Source organism: Scyliorhinus canicula, chromosome 8 (assembly GCF_902713615.1).
Source record: "Scyliorhinus canicula chromosome 8, sScyCan1.1, whole genome shotgun sequence".
NCBI lineage: Eukaryota > Metazoa > Chordata > Chondrichthyes > Carcharhiniformes > Scyliorhinidae > Scyliorhinus > Scyliorhinus canicula.
In genome coordinates, this window is record NC_052153.1 from 63,167,573 (window position 1) to 63,187,349 (window position 19,777).

The 19,777-nt window shown below is 48.1% G+C and overlaps 1 protein-coding gene across 5 annotated transcripts in view; it reads left to right on the forward strand.

Annotated features, from left to right (window-relative positions):
* The window catches only part of rfx3 (regulatory factor X, 3 (influences HLA class II expression)), a 572,273-nt gene that overhangs the window by 527,200 nt on the left and 25,296 nt on the right, over positions 1 to 19,777 (forward strand). For all 5 annotated transcript variants that reach the window (XM_038804657.1, XM_038804659.1, XM_038804656.1 and 2 more), the window contains one exon: positions 1,782 to 1,990. In XM_038804657.1, the coding sequence (XP_038660585.1) occupies positions 1,782 to 1,990 (209 nt within the window). The remainder of the gene's footprint in view (positions 1 to 1,781; positions 1,991 to 19,777) is intronic.

Genomic DNA, 19,777 nt, shown 5'->3' on the forward strand with positions numbered 1-19,777 from the left:
ATAACATCGAACATTATTTGGGGCAGGTGGGTGGGACGGTTGTGGGGAGGGGGGCTGTGTGTGTTAATGGCGACTATGGGTTATCCCTAATTCCTTTTTGTCATTTGTTTATGTGAACATGCGGGCTAATGTTTGGGGTTTGGTGGGAGGATGGGATTATTGTTATTGATATGGGGATTGACATAGTTGTTACTGATTATTTTTTTTTTTTAATTTAGAGTACCCAATTATTTTTTCCAATTAAGGGGCAATTTAGAGTGGCCAATCTACCTATCCTGCACACCTTTGGGTTGTGTGGGTGAAACCCACGCAGACACGGGGAGAATGTGCAAACTCCACACGGACAGTGACCCAGGGCCGGGATTCGAACCCGGGTCCTCAGTGCCGTACGCAGCAATGCTAACCACTGTGCCACCGTGCTGCCCTTTGTTACTGATTATTGTTTATTGTTGGTGGGTGTAAATTTGGGAGAAAATGTGAAAAAGGAGGAGAATAAAAAATATATTTTTTTAAAAAACAACATATAGTTCCTAAATCATATTGGAATAATATATCAATACAATACCCTGCAACTTCAAATGCAATGAGTTAGGACTGATAATTGCAGCTGCACATAGCAAAGAGGGATTAAATTAGTGAGAAATAAATTTCAAGTAGGTGCATTTAGAGGCCTTGAGTTTTCAAGGGGTTTTGTCCGACAAGGTAGTTGAGATTGAAGTATCAGCAATAAAATCACAGTTTTTTGTGACTCACTGTCAGGAATATGAAAGGATCACAAAACAAATCTACTTCCCTTGGCTCCTCTTCAGTACTGCTGCCACTCCAAACCTGTTTCCAACCCCAACTCGCCCTAGCTCCTCAGTTCTGCCAATGTCAGAAATAGTACTTAATGGGTGGGGAAGACACGGCAAAATCTCAGATGGTTTGCTGTCTTATTCCCGTCCCATCAAGTGCTCTTTCTGACATCTTTGGGATTGAGAAGCCAGTGTTGAGTTAATGAGCTGGTGGCATTGTTACTCGAGGAACAGACCTCGGTGGACTGAAAGTTTAGGCAAAGCCAAGGCGCAGGGACTTGTCATAGAACTTAGTCATGGTGCTGACAACAAGGTGACTGGAGAAGGGGTTAGTGTTTCTCTGTCTGTCAATCTCCTTCCTCACTTACTCTCTCTCTCCTCTTCCTCTGTACCATTGTTTAAAAGTTTATACATTTTTTAGAACTTCCAAAAATGTTTAAAGTTTCTAAAAGTAGCATAACTGCTTGCAAATGTTTAAAATCATAGTAGAAAAAAATTACCTACCATTCTCATCATTGAGTGGACGACTGACCCCAAGTCTTTAGCTGAAGACATCATGAGTGTGGCTCCACCAGCAGTGCGTCATGCTGTAAGGCTTCACTGTTTTCCCAAAGTTGGGCCCTGCTGCAGCAAGAGGAGGAAGTTTTTGCTTTAGGCCATGAACCAGGTAGGTAGAGTTGTTGGTGTCCTAGCCAGTATGTTCCCATCAATCGACATCACAAGAACAGATTATCTGGTCATTAATACATTGCTGTTTGTAGGAATTTGCCATGGACAAATTGGCTGCCATGTTCCTTTATTAACTGTGTCTGGACTTCAAATTAGCTGTAAAGTGTATTGAGACATCCGGTGGTCATGAAAAGCGTAATATAAACATGTCTCTTGTTTTGCCAGAGTGCTAAGGTTTTTTCATCCAGGTGTGCCTAGCTGTTTGCTACGACTCGGCTAATAATACATACAAACTCGGTGTTTCTTATGCTTTGATAGGAGCAGGCTTCCTGGGTGTGTCAGTGTGATGACAGCACAGTACAAAGACTGGAACATGACTTCAAGATGACTCTACAGCAACAGAGTACCCTGGAGCAGTGGGCTGTTTGGCTTGATAATGTGGTAACACAGGTGTTAAAGCCATACGAAGGGAGTCCTAGTTTTCCCAAAGCTGCCCGTCAATTCCTGCTCAAGTGGTCCTTTTACAGGTAGGTTTGGAAAGCAGAAAAAGAAAATGTTACAGAGACACGAATGACCAAAAGCAAAATAAATTAGCACGGTGATATTAGACATGTCATCTGAGATGGGTGCAAAATAGAGGTTGCACATATTTTCAGACATACACCCTCTGCTGCCCTCGCAGTGACCCTGATATTCATGCCTCTGTTTGCGTTGGAAGCTGTTTGGAGGGCTGGGGTTGGAGGTTTAATAATGGTGGGTCGGACCCGATTCCGGGCTTCCTGCACAATTCCCATTGCATGGGAGTTTTATGGCCCTGGCATAAGTGCGCAGGTAGCGAACCTGGACTCAGCAGTCCTGCCCTTGCCTACTCCATTGCAGTGGTGGGCCTTTAGATCTCCCACCATTTTTATGGACTCAGCCCTTTTGGAGATGTCGTTCAGGAAGCTCAGAGGAGCCATGCATCATTGGGAAGCCTCTTGTGGAGTTGTTAACCATTTGACAGGTTTAAAAGATCTTGCCAACTTCAACTGTCATAATTAGATGCTGTATGATCAGTTAAATATATTCATTTGTTTAAATATTTTTATTGGTTTTACAATTATTTACAGTAACATTTGCCACAGGTAACACATCATAAAAAAAGAGAAACAGGAATCTACAAAATGGGTATACATACAGGAAATAATGAAGGACATACATTCATTAAAATAAGCTAGGTACAGGTGTGTGGTGTTGCACGTTTTACTATGGGCGTAAAACGCGTTTATTGGAGTGTATTAACACGCCTCCGAGTTCGACGTGTGCTTAACACTACTAGGCTCTGTTCTATGTAATTATTTAGCTCTGGAGTCGCCAGTTGCCGTATAGGCAACGTCACAAGTATTCCAAGGTCAAGTTCAAAGTAATAAAGACGATACACCGATTAGTAAAGTTCAAACGATCAATATTTATTATACAGTTATAATAAATACTCATGCACACACTAAGAGACTAAGCTATAACTAAACTTAAGCAAACAGAATACTTATCTAACAGGAACAGGCAAGGTCAGAGAACGAGGCCTTCGTCCTGGTTTTGTCTGCAGCCTTCAGCAAGCGTTCTGGTACTTGGGAGTCTAGTGGGCTTGGATCGCGTAGCGAGCGTTGAACTTACGGTTTCGGCGGCTGGTGCTCAACGGCTGGAGTCAGGATGCCAGGTGTCAGTCGGAGCCGGAGCACGGGTTTAACAGACCGGACAACACGAGGTCCCTATCTTTTATAGGGGTTCCGTTGTCCTTCCCTCTTCTCGGGCGGGCTCTACCTATTGGATCAATTTCTTATCGATACTGGATTAATTCCCCAATGCGAGGGGGTCTCCGTGATGGAGGGGGCGTTTCTTATGTCCTTTTGTTTGGAGGTTTCTGGTGCCTCGATGTCTGGGTCTTGATTGGAATGTGTCCATTCAGAACCAAATGTATCTATTGTGTGGGTGTTCAAGTCTGATGGCCTCATTAGCATGCAAAGCGTTTTGCCATTTGCACCTAGCTAAGGTCTTTTCACCTGAGCCCAAACTGGTTTCTGCTGCTGCAGAATGCAAACTGCTCTTTGCAGACTGCTGTTCTGGCTGAACTGTCTGTTTCCCAGCAGCCTTCCATTTTAGTTTGGCTCAGTGTCCATTTTGCGTGGCCAGCATGGCTACATTCCCTCCTTGTGATCCTCACAATCGTACTATTGTGAAGGATCACCTATGTACTTTGCCTCCTTGTGTTCTGACCTCTTGCCAGTTCCTGTTCTACTCTGTTCTAAACTATGGGAAGAAGAGAAAAAAAATTTAACTAACATCTCTACTTGGCCCTATGTCAAAAGGGACATGCATTACTACAATTGGGAACCTCTACCTATCACTATTAACCTTAACCTTAACTTAAACATTTAATCACTCTAAACCTTAACCATTCACACCACAACATCACACTTCCCAACTCGGCAGTCGAGTATGGAACAATATAATACATGGCTGAATTTTATTTACAGAGTGTTGTAATCAGTGAGGGGTTGAGGGGTTTGGTGGAATCCGAAGATGGGGGATTGCACTCTATAGATGGGTGAGGTGCTGGAACGAGAGGCTCTCCTCTTCCATTTCCTCAACCTGAGGGTCTGCACTAGGATGATGAGGATCGCGATCACCAACAGTGATTCGATTATGTAGGACATGGAGTACCACGTCATGAATTTAGTACACCAGGTCTGAACCTCGCTGATCAGAGCTGAGCACTGGGGGTTTGTTGTACTAACATTTACGGTGGGGGTTGTGGGGGAAACGTGTCTTGTTTCCACACATATACATATGACATTAAACAGTAATAAGTGGGCTTCCGTCATTTTGCTGTTCTTCTTCTTTCTCTTCCTTCTTCCTCCGGTATTGACAATCCTGGCTTCGACCTCTGTCTCGTCCTTTGAAACCTTTGGGATCAAGCACAGTATCTGTCAATACACAGTTTAAGACCTTTACTTGTTAGTGCATCTGTCTTTCAAATCCCAATTGACCCTTTAAAATGACTGGCTAAGTCACACCCTGTGACTCCCCTCATTTTTTTTTTCAAAAAGCGAATTTAAAAACCAGCATACACCTAACAATCCTTCCTTCTGCGAGCCGTCTCGCAGGCTTTGCTGATTTACCATCCGAATGTTCCCGGATGTAAATAGCATGTGGGATGGCGGCCGAAGGGCTACCTAACGTAAAATGAAAACAAACTTGGAAACAAACATCCGAATGAGTTGCGTATGGGCCGCGACGGGTATGAGTTGGATGGGATCCCCGGGTAGGGCGTGCTGTGCCATACCCGAGCTTGGCTGACCAAGGGTTGGTTCTCAGACAGGGCGGGTCCTCAGTGCCGTTTGTCCACTGCCTGAGTAACCTGGAAAAAACGGGTACGAATGTGTTTACCATGACTTGCAGCCTCTATTTCGCCGAATAGAGGGGCACCTGAAAAAGAAACCAAGGGAGCCAAGATGCTCCAACTGAGGACATCACTGAAGTTCTCAGAGATATCTGCAGATAAACTATTTGGCGTGTGGCCTTACAACTTTGGAAAGGATCTCCAATCAAACCGAAGTTCTCAAAAGTTTCGGCAGACAAGCTAACGTGTATGTGAGGTGGTCACAATCTTTTCAGCTGAAAAGAAGATGTCCATCCTCCAGCTGAACAATGTACAAACCTGAGACAAACAAACATAAAACGAAGACAAACATACGTGCAGGTTCCATCAGAAAGGACATCGTTTCCCTCAAACGATTCCTATCTTACATCATCTGGACACCTCACTTTGATTCTGCCTCTGTGAACAGGGTCACAAAGGGGTTGCCGTGTCGGGAGTCAGACACCGTGTCGTCCTGCTCTCCCGGATCCCACACCCTTGTGTGGATCAGGCATGCTATTTTGGAGTTGTGTGACCGGGGGTCACTCTCGTCATTGCGGACAAGTCTGTAGGAATTGTCCCTGTGCCATTGTGTAGTGTCGAGTGTGTTGTCGGGGTAGTCGGGGTCGGGTGGTGGTTCTGGATATTTGAGGTAGGTGACTTCCATGGGGTCACTGGAGTCGGGGTCGTAGTTGGTGCAGTGTGGGCTGTATGGCTGTGTGCTGTCGCTGTCTTCAGAGTCAGTGTCTGTCCTACTGTCTCTGCTGTGGCAGCTTGTGGGCGTGTCGGGGCGTGGTCTGTAGTGGTCTGTGGGCGGAGTCGTGGGCGAGTCCGTTGATGAACTGGTCTGTGAGGGGGATGGTGGAAAAGTGTCTCTGGTGGGCGGGGTGAAGTGTTCTGCTGCATCCAGCAGGACATGGTGAGCATGGTTGGCCTGTGTTCCATAAGCCTTTAACTGGTTTATATGGAACCACGCGGTCTTTCCATTAGGATACTTTATTCTGTAAACGGAGGGGCTAATTTTGTCCGAAATTGAGTAGGGACCGGAATATTTTGGAGCCAAAAAACTGCTGGGGTTATAAACAGATAACATTACCTGTTGCCCAACCTGGAATTCTGTGGTGTGTACGGTCTTATTGAAACAGGCAGTACGTTGCTGTCGGCGTTTCCCTAGCTGGACTGCGGCTGCGAGCTGTGCAGACCTCACAGTCTCAACTAGATCTTTAACTGCCTTTTCATGTGTGAGGGCCGTCACTTCGGGGCTTGTCATGTCCAGTCCTAAAAGGAATTCTGTACCTTTCATAGGGCGTCCGGTCATGAGTGTGTGTGGTGTGTATCCTGTCGATGTGGAGACAGTGTTCCTTATGAACATAAGTGCAAATGGGAGCACTGAATCCCATGTGGAATTATTCTCTTGGACCATTTTCCTGAGGGTAGTTTTTAGGGTCCGATTCATGCGCTCCACAATCCCGCTGGACTGTGGATGATACGCAATGTGGAAGTTCTGTTTGATTCCGAATATTGTCAGGACGTTCCTCATGACCCGTCCTGTAAAGTGAGATCCCTGGTCCGAATCGATACTTCGGGGTAAACCCCATCTCGTGAAGATGTGGTGGGTCAGGATCTTTGCAGCTGTCTTTGCTGTATTTGTTCGTGAGGGAAATGCCTCTACCCACTTGGTAAAGGTATCTATCACCACCAGAACGTATTTATAGCCATTCCTGCAAGGGGGCAATGGACCTATAAAGTCGATCTGGAGGTTTGTCCAAGGGCCGTTAACTGGGCGAGTATGCCGAAGTTGTGCCTTCTTAGAATACCGCTCCGGGTTATTCTGAGCACAAATCAGGCAATTCTCTATGTAGTGCGTTACATCATTCCTGAGATTAGGCCACCAACAGAGTTGCCTGAGGTGCCTCGTTGTTGCATCAATTCCCTGATGCCCGTGTCCGTCATGGAACAAGGCAGTCATCTGATTCCTGTCCTGCTGTGGGAACACATAAAGTTGGTCCTTAATGATCACACCCTCATGTGTGGTCAGTGCGTGTTTAAAGTGCTCGTAAGCAGGCACAAAGTTTCCCTTGAAAACCTCCCTGAGGTCTCCGTCCTGTTTTTGTGCTGCCACGAGATCTTTAATATCAGTCTGTGAGACTTGGACTGCGCTCACAGGGGCGCTAGCTGGTGCGCTAGCTGGGGGGGTCCATAAGTGTCCTCTCCTGGAACCTGCCTTAGCCAACGCGTCGGCCTTTACATTCCCAGGGGGTGATGACCTATGGTGGCTTCTTACTTTTATTATGCCGAAGGTCCTGTCCTTCGCTTTCTCTAGGATATGCTGGAGTAAGGGGGCTGATGGAAGGGGTTTTCCGTCTGCGGAGACAAAACCTCGTGTCCTCCACAGGGGCAGAAAATCTGTCAGGCTATTGCAGACATATAAGCTGTCTGAATATATGTCTGCTGGGCTGGGGAAAGAATCGGGGTGGTCCACTATGTACGCTATGGCTGCTAGCTCTGCTGCCTGCGCGCCTAAGTGACCTGGTAACTTAAGAGCTATCTCTTCGAGAGCGCGCCCCTGCGCGTCCTCTACATAGATGCCGCATCCTGTGATACGCTCACCATTTAAAACTGTGGAGGAACCGTCTACATAAATCCTCAAGGGTCCACACGTGTCTGTGGGTTGGGGGCTTTGTTTTGGGTTCCCTATCTTCCTGGGGGGTGTCTTTGCGATAAAGGGTCCTGTGTTATGCAGGGGAGCTACAATTTCACAGTCATGGGGCTGTCCGGGGTATTGGAGGTTGTCTGCTAAGTATGTGTGGGTGCGTGTCCGTTTTACAGTAATGTCCCGTCCTTGTAAAAGTAGGGTCCACCTAGCTGCCCTAATCTGGCTAACTGAACCGTCCTTCAGTCGACCGTCTAGTAGTAGCTGTGTGGGTGTGTGTTCGGTCAGAATAGTAATGGGGTTGAGTCCGGTGATGTATGAGAAATACTGCACTGCCCAGAAGACAGCAAGGAGGTGCCTCTCACAGGCCGAAAATCCTTGTTCTACTGGGTCTAACAGTCGGGAGGCATAAGCCACTGGTCTTAGCTGCTCGTGCCGTTCCTGAAGCAACACGGCCGAGAGGGTTAGATCTGTGCTAGCTACCTCGATTGCGTACGGTGAAAGTTGGTCGGGGACTAGCAGCGCGGGTGCTGCACTAAGGGCTCGTTTCAACTCTTCCACAGCGCCTGTATGCTGCGGAAGCCATTCCCAGGGGGCTCCTTTCTTAAGGAGGTCTGAAAGTGGGGCGGCTTTTGTCGCGAATCCGTCTATGTGGTTCCGACAATAGCCAACCAGTCCTAAAAACGACCGGAGGGCTGAAACATTCTGGGGAAGGGGCAATTTGACAATCGAATCAATTCTTTTGAATTCGATCTCGCGTTTGCCGTGCGTGATGACTGTTCCCAAATACATCACTTTACTTTCCAATATTTGGGCCTTTTTCGGGTTAACTTTACAGCCAATTTCAGTTAAGAGTTCCAGGAGTTCGGCCAGAAGCGAAATGTGCTCTGCCTTTGTGTCTGTCTGCAGTAGTAGGTCGTCTACATACTGTACCAGACATTCGGGTCGGAAAATTTTTCTAATCCACTTGCCAGCTGTCGGTGGAAAATGGAGGGTGAATTGTGGAATCCTTGTGGGAGGCATGTCCACGTGTACTGCTGTGTTTTAAAAGTGAATGCGAATTTGTATTGGCACGCTTTTGCCAATGGTATTGACCAGAATCCATTACTGATGTCCAATACCGTGAAGTACTTGGCGTTGCGACCCTGTTTGAGCATGGTCTCGGGACTAGTAGCTACCGTTGGGGCTACTGCGGGGGTTACTTTGTTGAGTTCCCGATAATCGATGGTCAGACGCCATGATCCATCGGGCTTCCTCACTGGCCAAATAGGGGCATTGTTGGTGGAGGCTACCGTTCTCAGTACACCTTGTTCCAACAAGCTGCCTATAACTTTTTCTATTTCCACCTCTGCCTCAAGGGGAAATCTATATTGCTTTTGCGGTCGGGGGTCCTGTCCGGTAACATGAACTTGTCCAGTCATTCTGCCACAGTCATGACGGTGACTTGCAAATGCTGTCCTGTGTTTGTTTAGTAGGGCCTTAATTTGTCGGTCGGTGTGGAGCGTAGTCAGGTCGAATGAGTACTCTCCCACTGCGCTAATCCGATTAGCGTAGTCTCCTACTGTGAGGGTGGCTGGTGCTCTGTCTGATCTAGCCATTCGCCAGACACACTGGTTCACTGGGTCGAACGACAAGCTATGAGCGTTCATAAAATCTATCCCCAGGATGTGTTCTGCCGTCCGGGGAAGATTTACTAAAACTACGGGGTGCCTTGTGCTAATGTTCCCTAGCTGGATCGCTACGGGTGCTGTGATATGTCCCTGCTGCGAGTGTCCGGTGAACCCGCTAAGTGTGATGGTGGAGGTGGTCGGCCACGTGTCTGCGTGTGCCGTGGTCGTGGAGTTAATGGTGGTGCGGGATCCTCCTGTGTCCCACAGTAACTCTATGGGCTTCCCTTTGACTTTTGCCGTGACTACGGGCCTCCCTGATGAGTCCCATAGTGTGTCACAGACCCAAGTGGGGGAGCCCGAACACCGTCAGTTCGTCTCGTCCACATTGGTGGGTCCTGACTGTACTGTTACATTGTGGATGGGTTTTGCCTTGTTGCGGTTCAGAGTGCCTGTCTGCTGGCCTCTCTGAGATCGCTGGGGTGCTTGGCATTCTTTTGCCCAATGCCCTAACTGTCCACAGTTATAGCATTCCTGTCCTTTCTGTTGAGGGCTGCTCTTGCCTTCATTTACCCATGCGGGCTTCTGGTGCTCTCTGACTGCTTGGATATCTGCAGCAGCCTGAGCCTCTTCTGGGGATCTAACTTTTCCTTTTGCCTGAAGCGATTGCTCCCAAGCGCGGGACAATCTTTTTAGGACCCATTTTTCGTTATGGGCCTCTTCTGAGGGGTCGTAACTATTGCAAGCGCTCTGTCCTGCTTCTGTTGCGTGTGAGATAATTGTGCGCGTCCACTTAACCATGTTTTCGCGGGTTAAATGCGCTCTATCTAGCTGTCCGAAAACTGCGCTGAAATGAATCCACAGCCTTCCTGCGAATGCTGTGGGGTGTTCGGATCTCTTCTGCCTGCACTTATTCAAGCCTTCTACGGGGTCACCTCTATTGTACCCGATGGCATCTAAAATGGCAGTGTGCATCTCCTCTAGGCTGCCTCCTGCCACGTTCTGTGGGTCGGGGAGGGCTGCCACTACACTCTGGTCTAAGCTCAGCACGGTGAGCTTAACCTGCTCTCTCTCATCCAGGCCGTACATGGTAGCCTGCTGTTTTACTTTTGCGAAAAACTGGTGGGGGTCTGCGGTGGGGAGGAACGGAGTGATCTTTTCACAAGCGTCCCTTAGCTGGGTTACTGTTAAAGGGGTGGTGTAAGTTATGTCTGGGGCGCCTTCTGATTCGGCTTTCCTCTGTGTGGTTACGGGATTCATGGGTGCGGTTATGATCTGAGCTGTGGGGGGTTGGGGTGCCTGTCGTTTCTGCTGAGCTGCGGGCGCACATGTTCCCTGAACATAACGCTGCGCTGTCTCGCTTAATTCCTGCCAATCTGGGGCGTTTTCCCCATCTAACTGTGCTCCAAAGGTGCTTTGGAAGCCATTCTGCACCGAAAGCAGAGATTGCAGTTCCGCAATCTGTTTCCTGCATTTCGCGTGGTCAACTGTGCTTTGTCTTTGTTCGGTCGTTGCAGCATGGAGTGCTCTCAAAGCTGCTTTGAGATCGGAACATTGCCTCTGCAATGCCTCCACCTGCTTCTCCGATTCCTGTCTTATCAGAACGGCACGTTGCACGTCCTGATAGGCTTTCTCATACTGGGTCTGGGAACTGTTCAGATGAGCTAGACAAGACTGGTGAGCCCTCTTGGCATCATCCACCTCTCTATCCTTCTCTGCCAACTTCCCTTTTAATTCCAGGTTTTCTTTCTCGATGTCCCTGACATCGACCTTACTCATTCGGTTCCTTTCCTCTAAATCTGCCCGGAGCGTCCTGATGACCTCCTCTGCGCCTCGCAACTGTGCCAAGCAGGACACAATCGCCATCGGCTTGCGTGCTTTACCTAAACTCTTTTTGTGTATTTGAGAGAGGTTCTCCCAGCAAGTATGACCTATACTTCCGGGACCTGTCTCCTCATTTGCACAAAACTCTTTCCAAAGGGGCCATCCCTTTCCTTGTAAATATTTGCGGAGTTCCAGCTCCCACGTGGGACACTGGCCTACTCTGCTACTGCTGCTGGTCGCTGCGACCACAAACTTTGCTGGATCCATCAGACGTTCCATTGCCTGCATGGCCATTTCCTCTGACTCTCTTTTTATAATTTGGAACAGGGGGTTGCTGGGGTGGTGTTTTGAGAAAAGGGTACGGCTTACGCTATTTTCCGATCACAAAACTACCGAAAGTTTGTCGCAACAAAAAGCTTTCAGTTTTACCTTACAGCCCTGTTAGTACGCATGCACTAAACACACTTCCGAATTTCGCTTATTATTTTGAACACCTTGAATACTTGTGATCTCTTTCTTTCTCTGCAATTTGGAGTTCTAATTCAAATTTCAGGGTCCTGGACACTGTGGTGTTTCCACTTACAACAGGGTCCCGGCGGATGTCGCCACTAAATGTTGCACGAAACACAGGTCCTCAAGGGTTCAAACGAATAAAAGCTATACACCGATTAGTAAAGTTCAAACGATCAATATTTATTATACAGTTATAATAAATACTCATGCACACACTAAGAGACTAAGCTATAACTAAACTTAAGCAAACAGAATACTTATCTAACAGGAACAGGCAAGGTCAGAGAACGAGGCCTTCGTCCTGGTTTTGTCTGCAGCCTTCAGCAAGCGTTCTGGTACTTGGGAGTCTAGTGGGCTTGGATCGCGTAGCGAGCGTTGAACTTACGGTTTCGGCGGCTGGTGCTCAACGGCTGGAGTCAGGATGCCAGGTGTCAGTCGGAGCCGGAGCACGGGTTTAACAGACCGGACAACACGAGGTCCCTATCTTTTATAGGGGTTCCGTTGTCCTTCCCTCTTCTCGGGCGGGCTCTACCTATTGGATCAATTTCTTATCGATACTGGATTAATTCCCCAATGCGAGGGGGTCTCCGTGATGGAGGGGGCGTTTCTTATGTCCTTTTGTTTGGAGGTTTCTGGTGCCTCGATGTCTGGGTCTTGATTGGAATGTGTCCATTCAGAACCAAATGTATCTATTGTGTGGGTGTTCAAGTCTGATGGCCTCATTAGCATGCAAAGCGTTTTGCCATTTGCACCTAGCTAAGGTCTTTTCACCTGAGCCCAAACTGGTTTCTGCTGCTGCAGAATGCAAACTGCTCTTTGCAGACTGCTGTTCTGGCTGAACTGTCTGTTTCCCAGCAGCCTTCCATTTTAGTTTGGCTCAGTGTCCATTTTGCGTGGCCAGCATGGCTACAGTGGGGGGGGGGGGGGGGAGGGGAGGAGGGTCTGTTCTTGAGCCCCCTGTAGGTCAGTTGCCACAACTGTACTATTTTACTTATATCCCTGCTGCCTCCTGGTACTAAAATTTACCAGTGGGCATTTTGGCGTAGGCTGGGCGTGCTTTGACGTTAGTGCTATGGTCACCCCATGTGTGCCCTCACCCTTTGTCTCTTCTCGCTCCCCTGCCCTGCTTGTCCTGTCTTTTCCTTGGCATCTTCTCCTCCCTCTTGTCCCCCCTCCCTAACCTCTCTCCCCTTCCCACTTTTCCCCTTCCCCCCCCTTTTCTCTCTCTGTTGTCTGATTGGGAAGCCTCCCCCCCCCCCCCCCCCCCCCCCCCCCCCCCCGTTTAATTGGTTGTTGATCACGGACAGGTCTCAGAACAGCCTGGTGAATAGCTGGTGCAGATGAGCAGGAGTCTTCAGCAGGCAATAAGGGAGGTAAAGGCTGGGGCATCCACTCCTCTTCCCGTAAAGAGCTCTGGCTGCTCCCATACCCCAAAGACCACCACTAGTGGGGATGGATCCACCCTCACCCCCACAACCTTGGACATGGCCTCGAAAAAAACTGTCCAGTACCTGACGAGTCTCGGGCAAGTCCAGAACATATGGGTGTGGTTGGTTGGGCCTCCCTGGCACCGTTCACATTTTTCCTCCACCTCCGAGAAGAACTCGCTCATTCATGTTCTGGTTAAGTGCACCCCGTGCACCACCTTTAGCTGCGTTAGGCTCATTTTAACCCATTCTATTCCCGGCTCCTGACCCAGCCCCGTACTCTTTCTGCAGTCTGTGCTTCCTGTCTCTCCTCTGGATACCTCTCCATCCCTTCGCTGATCTGAGAGCAATGGCCAGTGACTCAATTGCCAGGGCAAATAACAGCGGGGACATAGGCATCCCTGCCTCGTGCCTCTGTGCAGCTGGCAGTATTCAGAGCTGGTGGTGTTTGTCTGTACACTTGCAATTACAGTAGTTTCATCAATGAGGTGAACCCCAACCCAAACTGTTCCAGTACCTCCATGAGGTATCTCCATTTGACTCTGTCTAAGGCCTTCTCTGCGTCCAGGGAGATGATCACTACTGGTGTCTCTTCCCCGGGTAGGGTCATAATCACGTTCAGCAGGCGCCTGATGTTTGCTGTTAGTTGTCTGTCCTTGACAAAGCTAGTCTGGTCCTCCGTGATTATCTCTGGTGTGCAACTCTCCAGTTGTCTCGCCAGGGTTTTTGCCATAATGTTGGCATCCGTGTTTAGGAGTGAGATGGGTCTGTAGGACCCGCACTCCGCTCGGCCTTTTGTCTTTTTTAGGGATCAATGATATCAAGCCCTGTGCCAGTCTGGGTTGTTGAACATCTCCTGCAGGTGCAGGGCCAGTTCGTCACAAATCTTTTATAGAAGTCTACCGGGAATCTATCCGGCCCAGGTGCCTCCTCATGGAGTTAATATTCCCAGGATCTCCCCCAGTTCAAGTGGTGCTTCCAGTCCCTGCTTCTTTTCCTCCCCCACGACTGTTATGTCCAGCATGTCGAGGAACCATTTCATCTGGGGACTCGGAGGTGTCCAGCCCTGGGTATTAAGACTCAAAGGCCTCATTGATCTTGTGTGGGGCTGCGACTAGTATGTCGCTTCCGTCCGTCATCTGTGTTATTTCCCAAGCCGCTTCCTGCTTTCTCAGCTGGCAAGCCAGTAGGCAGCTAGCCTTGCCCCATGCTCATAGAAGGTCCCCTGTGTCTGGCGGAGCTGGTTCACTGCTTTCCCTGTGGAGACCAGGTCAAATTCCATTTGTAATTTTTTCCTCTCTGCCAGTAGTTCCACGGTCGGGGCCGTGGAGTACTGCCGATCCAGTATGGAGTCAACCAGCTGCTGCCGAGCCAACCTCTCCTTCCTGTCCCTGACTGCCCTGTATGCTATTATCCCCCCCCCCCCCCATCACCACGTACAATGCCCTCAAGAATGTGGAGGGCGAGACCTCCTCATTCTGGTTGCAGGATACGTATCCGTCAATGGCTTGTGACATTCTTTCACAGAACGCCTTGTTGGGCTCCATGGTCGGAGATGACAATTGCGGAGTGTTCTGCCTCAACACACCTGGAAGCACTGACTTCCCCACTACGAAGAAGAAAATTCGGGTGTGAACTTTGTGGACATGGGAGAAGGAGAGCTCCCTCTTCTGCAGGTGTATGAAGCTCCATCTGTCCACACCTCTCTCTCTCTCTCTCTCTCTCTCTCTCTCTCTCCAACCCCCCCCCCCCCCCCCCCCCCCCAATCTGCTCCCTAAAGGTGGTCAGTTCTCTCGCCATAGCCGATCGTTTCCCTGCTTTGGGGCTGGATTTGTCTGACTGTGGGTCCTGTACACAGTTTGTTGACTAGGACCATAGGTGCCCCTTCCAGGACAGCACCCCCCCCCCCCCCCCCCCCCCCCAGCCCTTGTCCCGTAGCATGCTTAGTAAGTCTGTCCTATCCATCTCTTGCCCTCAGTCGGTCCTTCTCCCTCAGGTGTGTCTCTTGGAGGAAGACTATGTCGGTCCTCAGGCTTTTCAGATGGATGAAGACTCTGGACCTTTTCGCTGGGCCATTGAGACCCCTGACATTCCAGCAGACTTTCCTGATGGGGGGTTTCTGTTCCCCTCGCCACCTCCTGCGGGGTCAGCCATACTCACCACGAGTTTTCGTCCCTCCCCATCCCTGCTTCTCGAGTTGCAGCTTCTCCCTTCCCGACTCCCTGAGTTGCGACCTCTCTTCCCACCCAGCTCCCCGGGTTATGGCCTCTTCTCCACACAGCTCCCCGAGTTGCGACCTCTCCCCCTTCCTGCTACCTGTCTCTCTCCCCATCCCCATTGCATGTTGCAGCCTCTTCACCCTTTATGACCTCTGAATTTTTTTTTAATGCTCCTGACTCACTGCTCTTGGGAAGCAACAAGCATTTAATAAAAAAACAGATTGTAGCAGCACAGCTCGACACTTCTGCACCATGGGGACTCACTCTCATAACGTTTGAGCGCTGATTTTGGATCGGATCTAGATCTTCAAACAGGAACAGGTGTCCAGGAGAGGGAAGTGGCAAAAGTGGTTAATGAGGGAGTGGGAGGTTTGACCAGAGGGTGGGTCTGGAGAGATGCAGGCCAGAACTCGGAAGGGTGAGGAGGGAGAGGATGTGCAGTGACCGGAAGGATCAGGGTATGAGAATTCCGGGAAGCAGAATCAGCAGGCAGCAGGATTATTTTATCTTTTAAAATAAAGTAAGTTTAAAAAGTATATTTCATTTACCACTGCAGAAATTTAGCAATGTAGAATATTCATACTTAGAAGATCTAAATGACATAAGGAAGTTCCTGCAGACCCTAACTACAGTTTTACAACTACAGTCATAAAAGCCTATCCTTTGACTTGTATTTTGATTTAATGAATTTAAATGCTGAAATGTTCAGTTACTTTCGAGAGGTAAATGTTGTTGCGCCTTCTGAATAAGGACATCATGGCTCTGGAAAGGTTGGTTCAGCACAATGGGCTAAACAGCTGGCTTGTAATGCAGAACAAGGCCAGCAGCACGGTTCAATTCCCGTACCAGCCTCCCTGAACAGGCCCCAGAATATGGCAACTAGGGGCTTTTCACAGTAACTTAATTGAAGCCTACTTGTGACAATAAGCAATTATTATTATTATTATACATAGCAGAACAGATAACCTGACAGGGATTGAGCTACCTGACTATGAGGAAAGACTGAGGACTCTCGAGATGTTTACATTTGCATTTAATATTCATGTAATGCCTTATCTGATGTCTTAAAAACCTCTCAAAACACTTCACATACTCTAATTTCTTTGAAACACAGGATTTTTCTGCTGTGTCTGTTAGAGAAAAGAGAGTTTGAGGCAGACCTGAGAATCTTAGAACAGATAAACTGAAGCCTCATAAATAATTTGATATGACTGCAATAAATTACAGGAATAAACCTGTAGAATGGGCAGATAATTGGCAAATAAATTTCAACGCAGATAAATGTGAGGTAGTACATTTTGGTAGGAAGATTAGGAAGGTCACTTATTACTTGGAGGCGACAAGTCTCGGTGGGCCAGAGGAACAAAGGGATCTCACAGTCCAAGTACATCAATCACTAAAAGTTGCACCATAGGTTATCAAGGCCATAAATACAGCATACAAAACACTAGGCTTTATTCATAGAGGGATCATATTGAAAGGTAGGGAGGTTATGCTATACGCGTATCAAACCTTATTAAACCACACTTACGAGTACTGCATACAGCTCTGATTGCCATATTATAAAAAGGATATAGAGGCACTGAAGAGAATTGTTATGGGTCAGGGTTTAGAGAGCCCCAAAGTGTATCATGGAGTTCATCTGACCCACAACTTTGAATAGGTTGTGGTTATGGGGAACACACGGCCTTACTCTGCAAACAGAAATCTACAGTACTTTTAAATTAAAACAATGTTTATTTATGAAACCAGTTAACACTTTATAAACACACAGTAAACATCTTAACAACTATCAACACTAATAAATCCCCAAAAAATACAGTACTGAATACAGAGGGACTGGTTATCATGGCTCTGGAAAGGTTGGTTTAGCACAGTGGGCTAAGACAGCTGGCTTGTAATGCAGAACAAGACCAGCAGCGTGGGTTTAATTCACGTTCCAGCCTCCCCGTACAGGCGCCGGAATGTGGCGACTAGGGGCTTTTCACAGTAACTTCATTGAAGCCTACTTGTGACAATAAGTGATTATATTATTATTACTCTATCGATAACCTTTAATAAATTCCCAAACAACATCCGGAAGACAAAAGACTCTTTTTAACACAGAGATCAGGTTTACATTCTTTACTGAGAGCAGTCATCATTTTGAAATCATCCAAATGAACACTCTTTAGCTTGTAGAGAGATCCATGCACATCTGCTGGCTTTCACTGCAGCTTTTCTCTCTGAAAACAAAACTAAACACACCCTGTAGCAAACAGCCTGAAGCAAAAATGAAAAGCAGAGCCAGAGCTAAGCTCCACCCACCCTCTGACATCACTGCAGCCACTTGAGCAGACAAACATTTCTTAAAGTGACATTCCCATGACAGAGTGCACAGAAGATTTACAAGGGTTGGGTCTCTTTTTTTTTTTTTGAAAAAGGGCTGCAAGATGATCTAATGGAGGTCTTTAAAATTATGAGAGATTTTAATAGAGTTAATGTGAAGGGACTCTTCTTGTTGGGAAGAGCATAACTTCACCAAAAAGTCACCAAAAAACCTAATAGAGAGTTCAGTAGAGTTCATTTAACCTAAAGAATGGTGAGAATGTGCAATTCACTACCACAGGCAGTGATTGAAGCAAGTGGCTGGTTGAGGTAAAACTACACAAGCATATGAGAAAGAAAGAAATCAGAGTATCACAGAATTGTTATGGTGCAGAAGAAGGCCATTCAGCCCATTGTGTCTGTACTGGCTCTACAAATGAGAACTCGGACATTGTGCCATTTTTCTGCAACCCTGCACATTGTTTCTATTCAAATAATTGGCTAATGGCCGTTTGAATGCCTTGATTGAACCTTCCTCTGCCACACTTCCAGGCAGTGCATTCCAGAACCGAACCACTCATTATGTTAAAAAAATGTTCTCACATCACATTTGCTTCTTTTGAAAATCACTTTAAATCTGTGCCATCTCATTCTCAATCCTTTTACGAACAGGAACAGTTTCTCCCTATCTACTCTGTCCAGCCCCTCATGATTTTGAAAACCACTATCAAATACCCTCTTCGCCATCTCCAAGGATAAGAGTCCCAACTTCTCCAATTTATCTTCATAACAGAAGTTTCTCATCCCTGGAACCATTCATGTAAAGCTCTCTTTGCACTCTCTCCAATACATTTACTAACCTTCCGAAAGTGTGATGCCCAGAACTGTACACAGTGCTCCCAACTAAGTTCTAACAAGTTCAGCATAACCTGCTTGCTGTTGTACTGTGTGCCACGATTAATAAAGCCTAGGATACGGAAGCTCTCTCCACCTACCCTGCCAGCTTTAATACTTTGCACATATATGCACACAGAAAGATCCCTCTGCTCCTGCACAGCCTTTAGATTTGTACCCCTTATTTTATGTTTTCTCTCCATGTTCTTCCTACTAAAATGAATCACTTCACATTTCTCCACATTGAACTTCACCTGCCACCTGTCGGTCCATCACACCAATTTGTCTGTGTCCTTTTGAAGCTCTACACCATCCTCTTCACAGTTGACAATGCTTCAAGTTTTGTGTCATCTGCAAACTTTGAAATTGTGCCATGCACACCAAGGTCGAGATCAGACCTCTGGCCCCGTTCCCTGCTGCCTCTGAATTATCCTCGGGGCCTGGCCAACAACCAGGAAGAACTCCACACCAGCCTTCCTCTAGCCCCAAAAATATCCATTAACTCACTGGGTGACATTCTCCGTTTGGGGAGACTAGGTGTGGGATTCTCCATTGCCCAACACCAATATCGTAATCGGCTATTGGGCGGAGGATCCCTTTCTGGCGCCAAAATCGGGGGCGTTGCTCTCTCAAAAACGGCGTAATCGGAGAGTACGACGCAAGCCGTTGGGACGGCCTCAGGACGTCACGTGAAGGCCCTCCCCTGATGCTCTGCTCCTGATGTGCGACTTCCCGACGGCGCGGGACACGTGTGCTCTGCGTTTTCGTCAACCTCGCGTGGCGGCTCTGGACTGTGTCCAGCGCCGCCACAGTCAGGGTGGGGGGGGGGGGGGGGCAGTTCCGTTGGCCAGGGGGCTTTTGCGGGGGCTGCTGGGGATGGTCCGAGGGGGTTACAGGGCGGCACTATCTGACAGGCCGGATCCATGTTGTACGACCATGGACCCGGCAATTCTCCGGCCATTTATGTCAGGAACGCCAGGAGTTTTACATGCTGCTGTCCCGCCACCGGGCAGTGCACCGATGCGGGGCCAGCGCCGGCTTTTTCATACTGAAACTAGACACTTCCTCGGGACATTCCCTCAAAATCGGAGAATCCAGCCCGAGGACGTTGGAACTGAATTGTGTTTGGTTTGCATTCCCGTTGGGCACTATTTCTGGAGCAATTCAGCTAATGGGTGAGAACTCTGCCCACGTGAATCTAGAGCAATTCTCATTCCCACCGGTGTTGAATTAGCTGGGGCCAGAATTGGCCCAGTAGAGCTTGACAAGCTGGTGCTGCATATAAGCACTTCATTCCCCACACACACTCATTCCAGCCAAGAAGATGGCTCCACAATGCATGTGTCTGACGGGGGTACACGGCTTCCCTCCCAACAGAGAATCAGGTACCAGGTTCAACTCTTTCGGTGCATCCAACTCGTGCCGTCAAGCGGGAGGGGCACAACACACACACACAGGATGCGGAGCTGTATA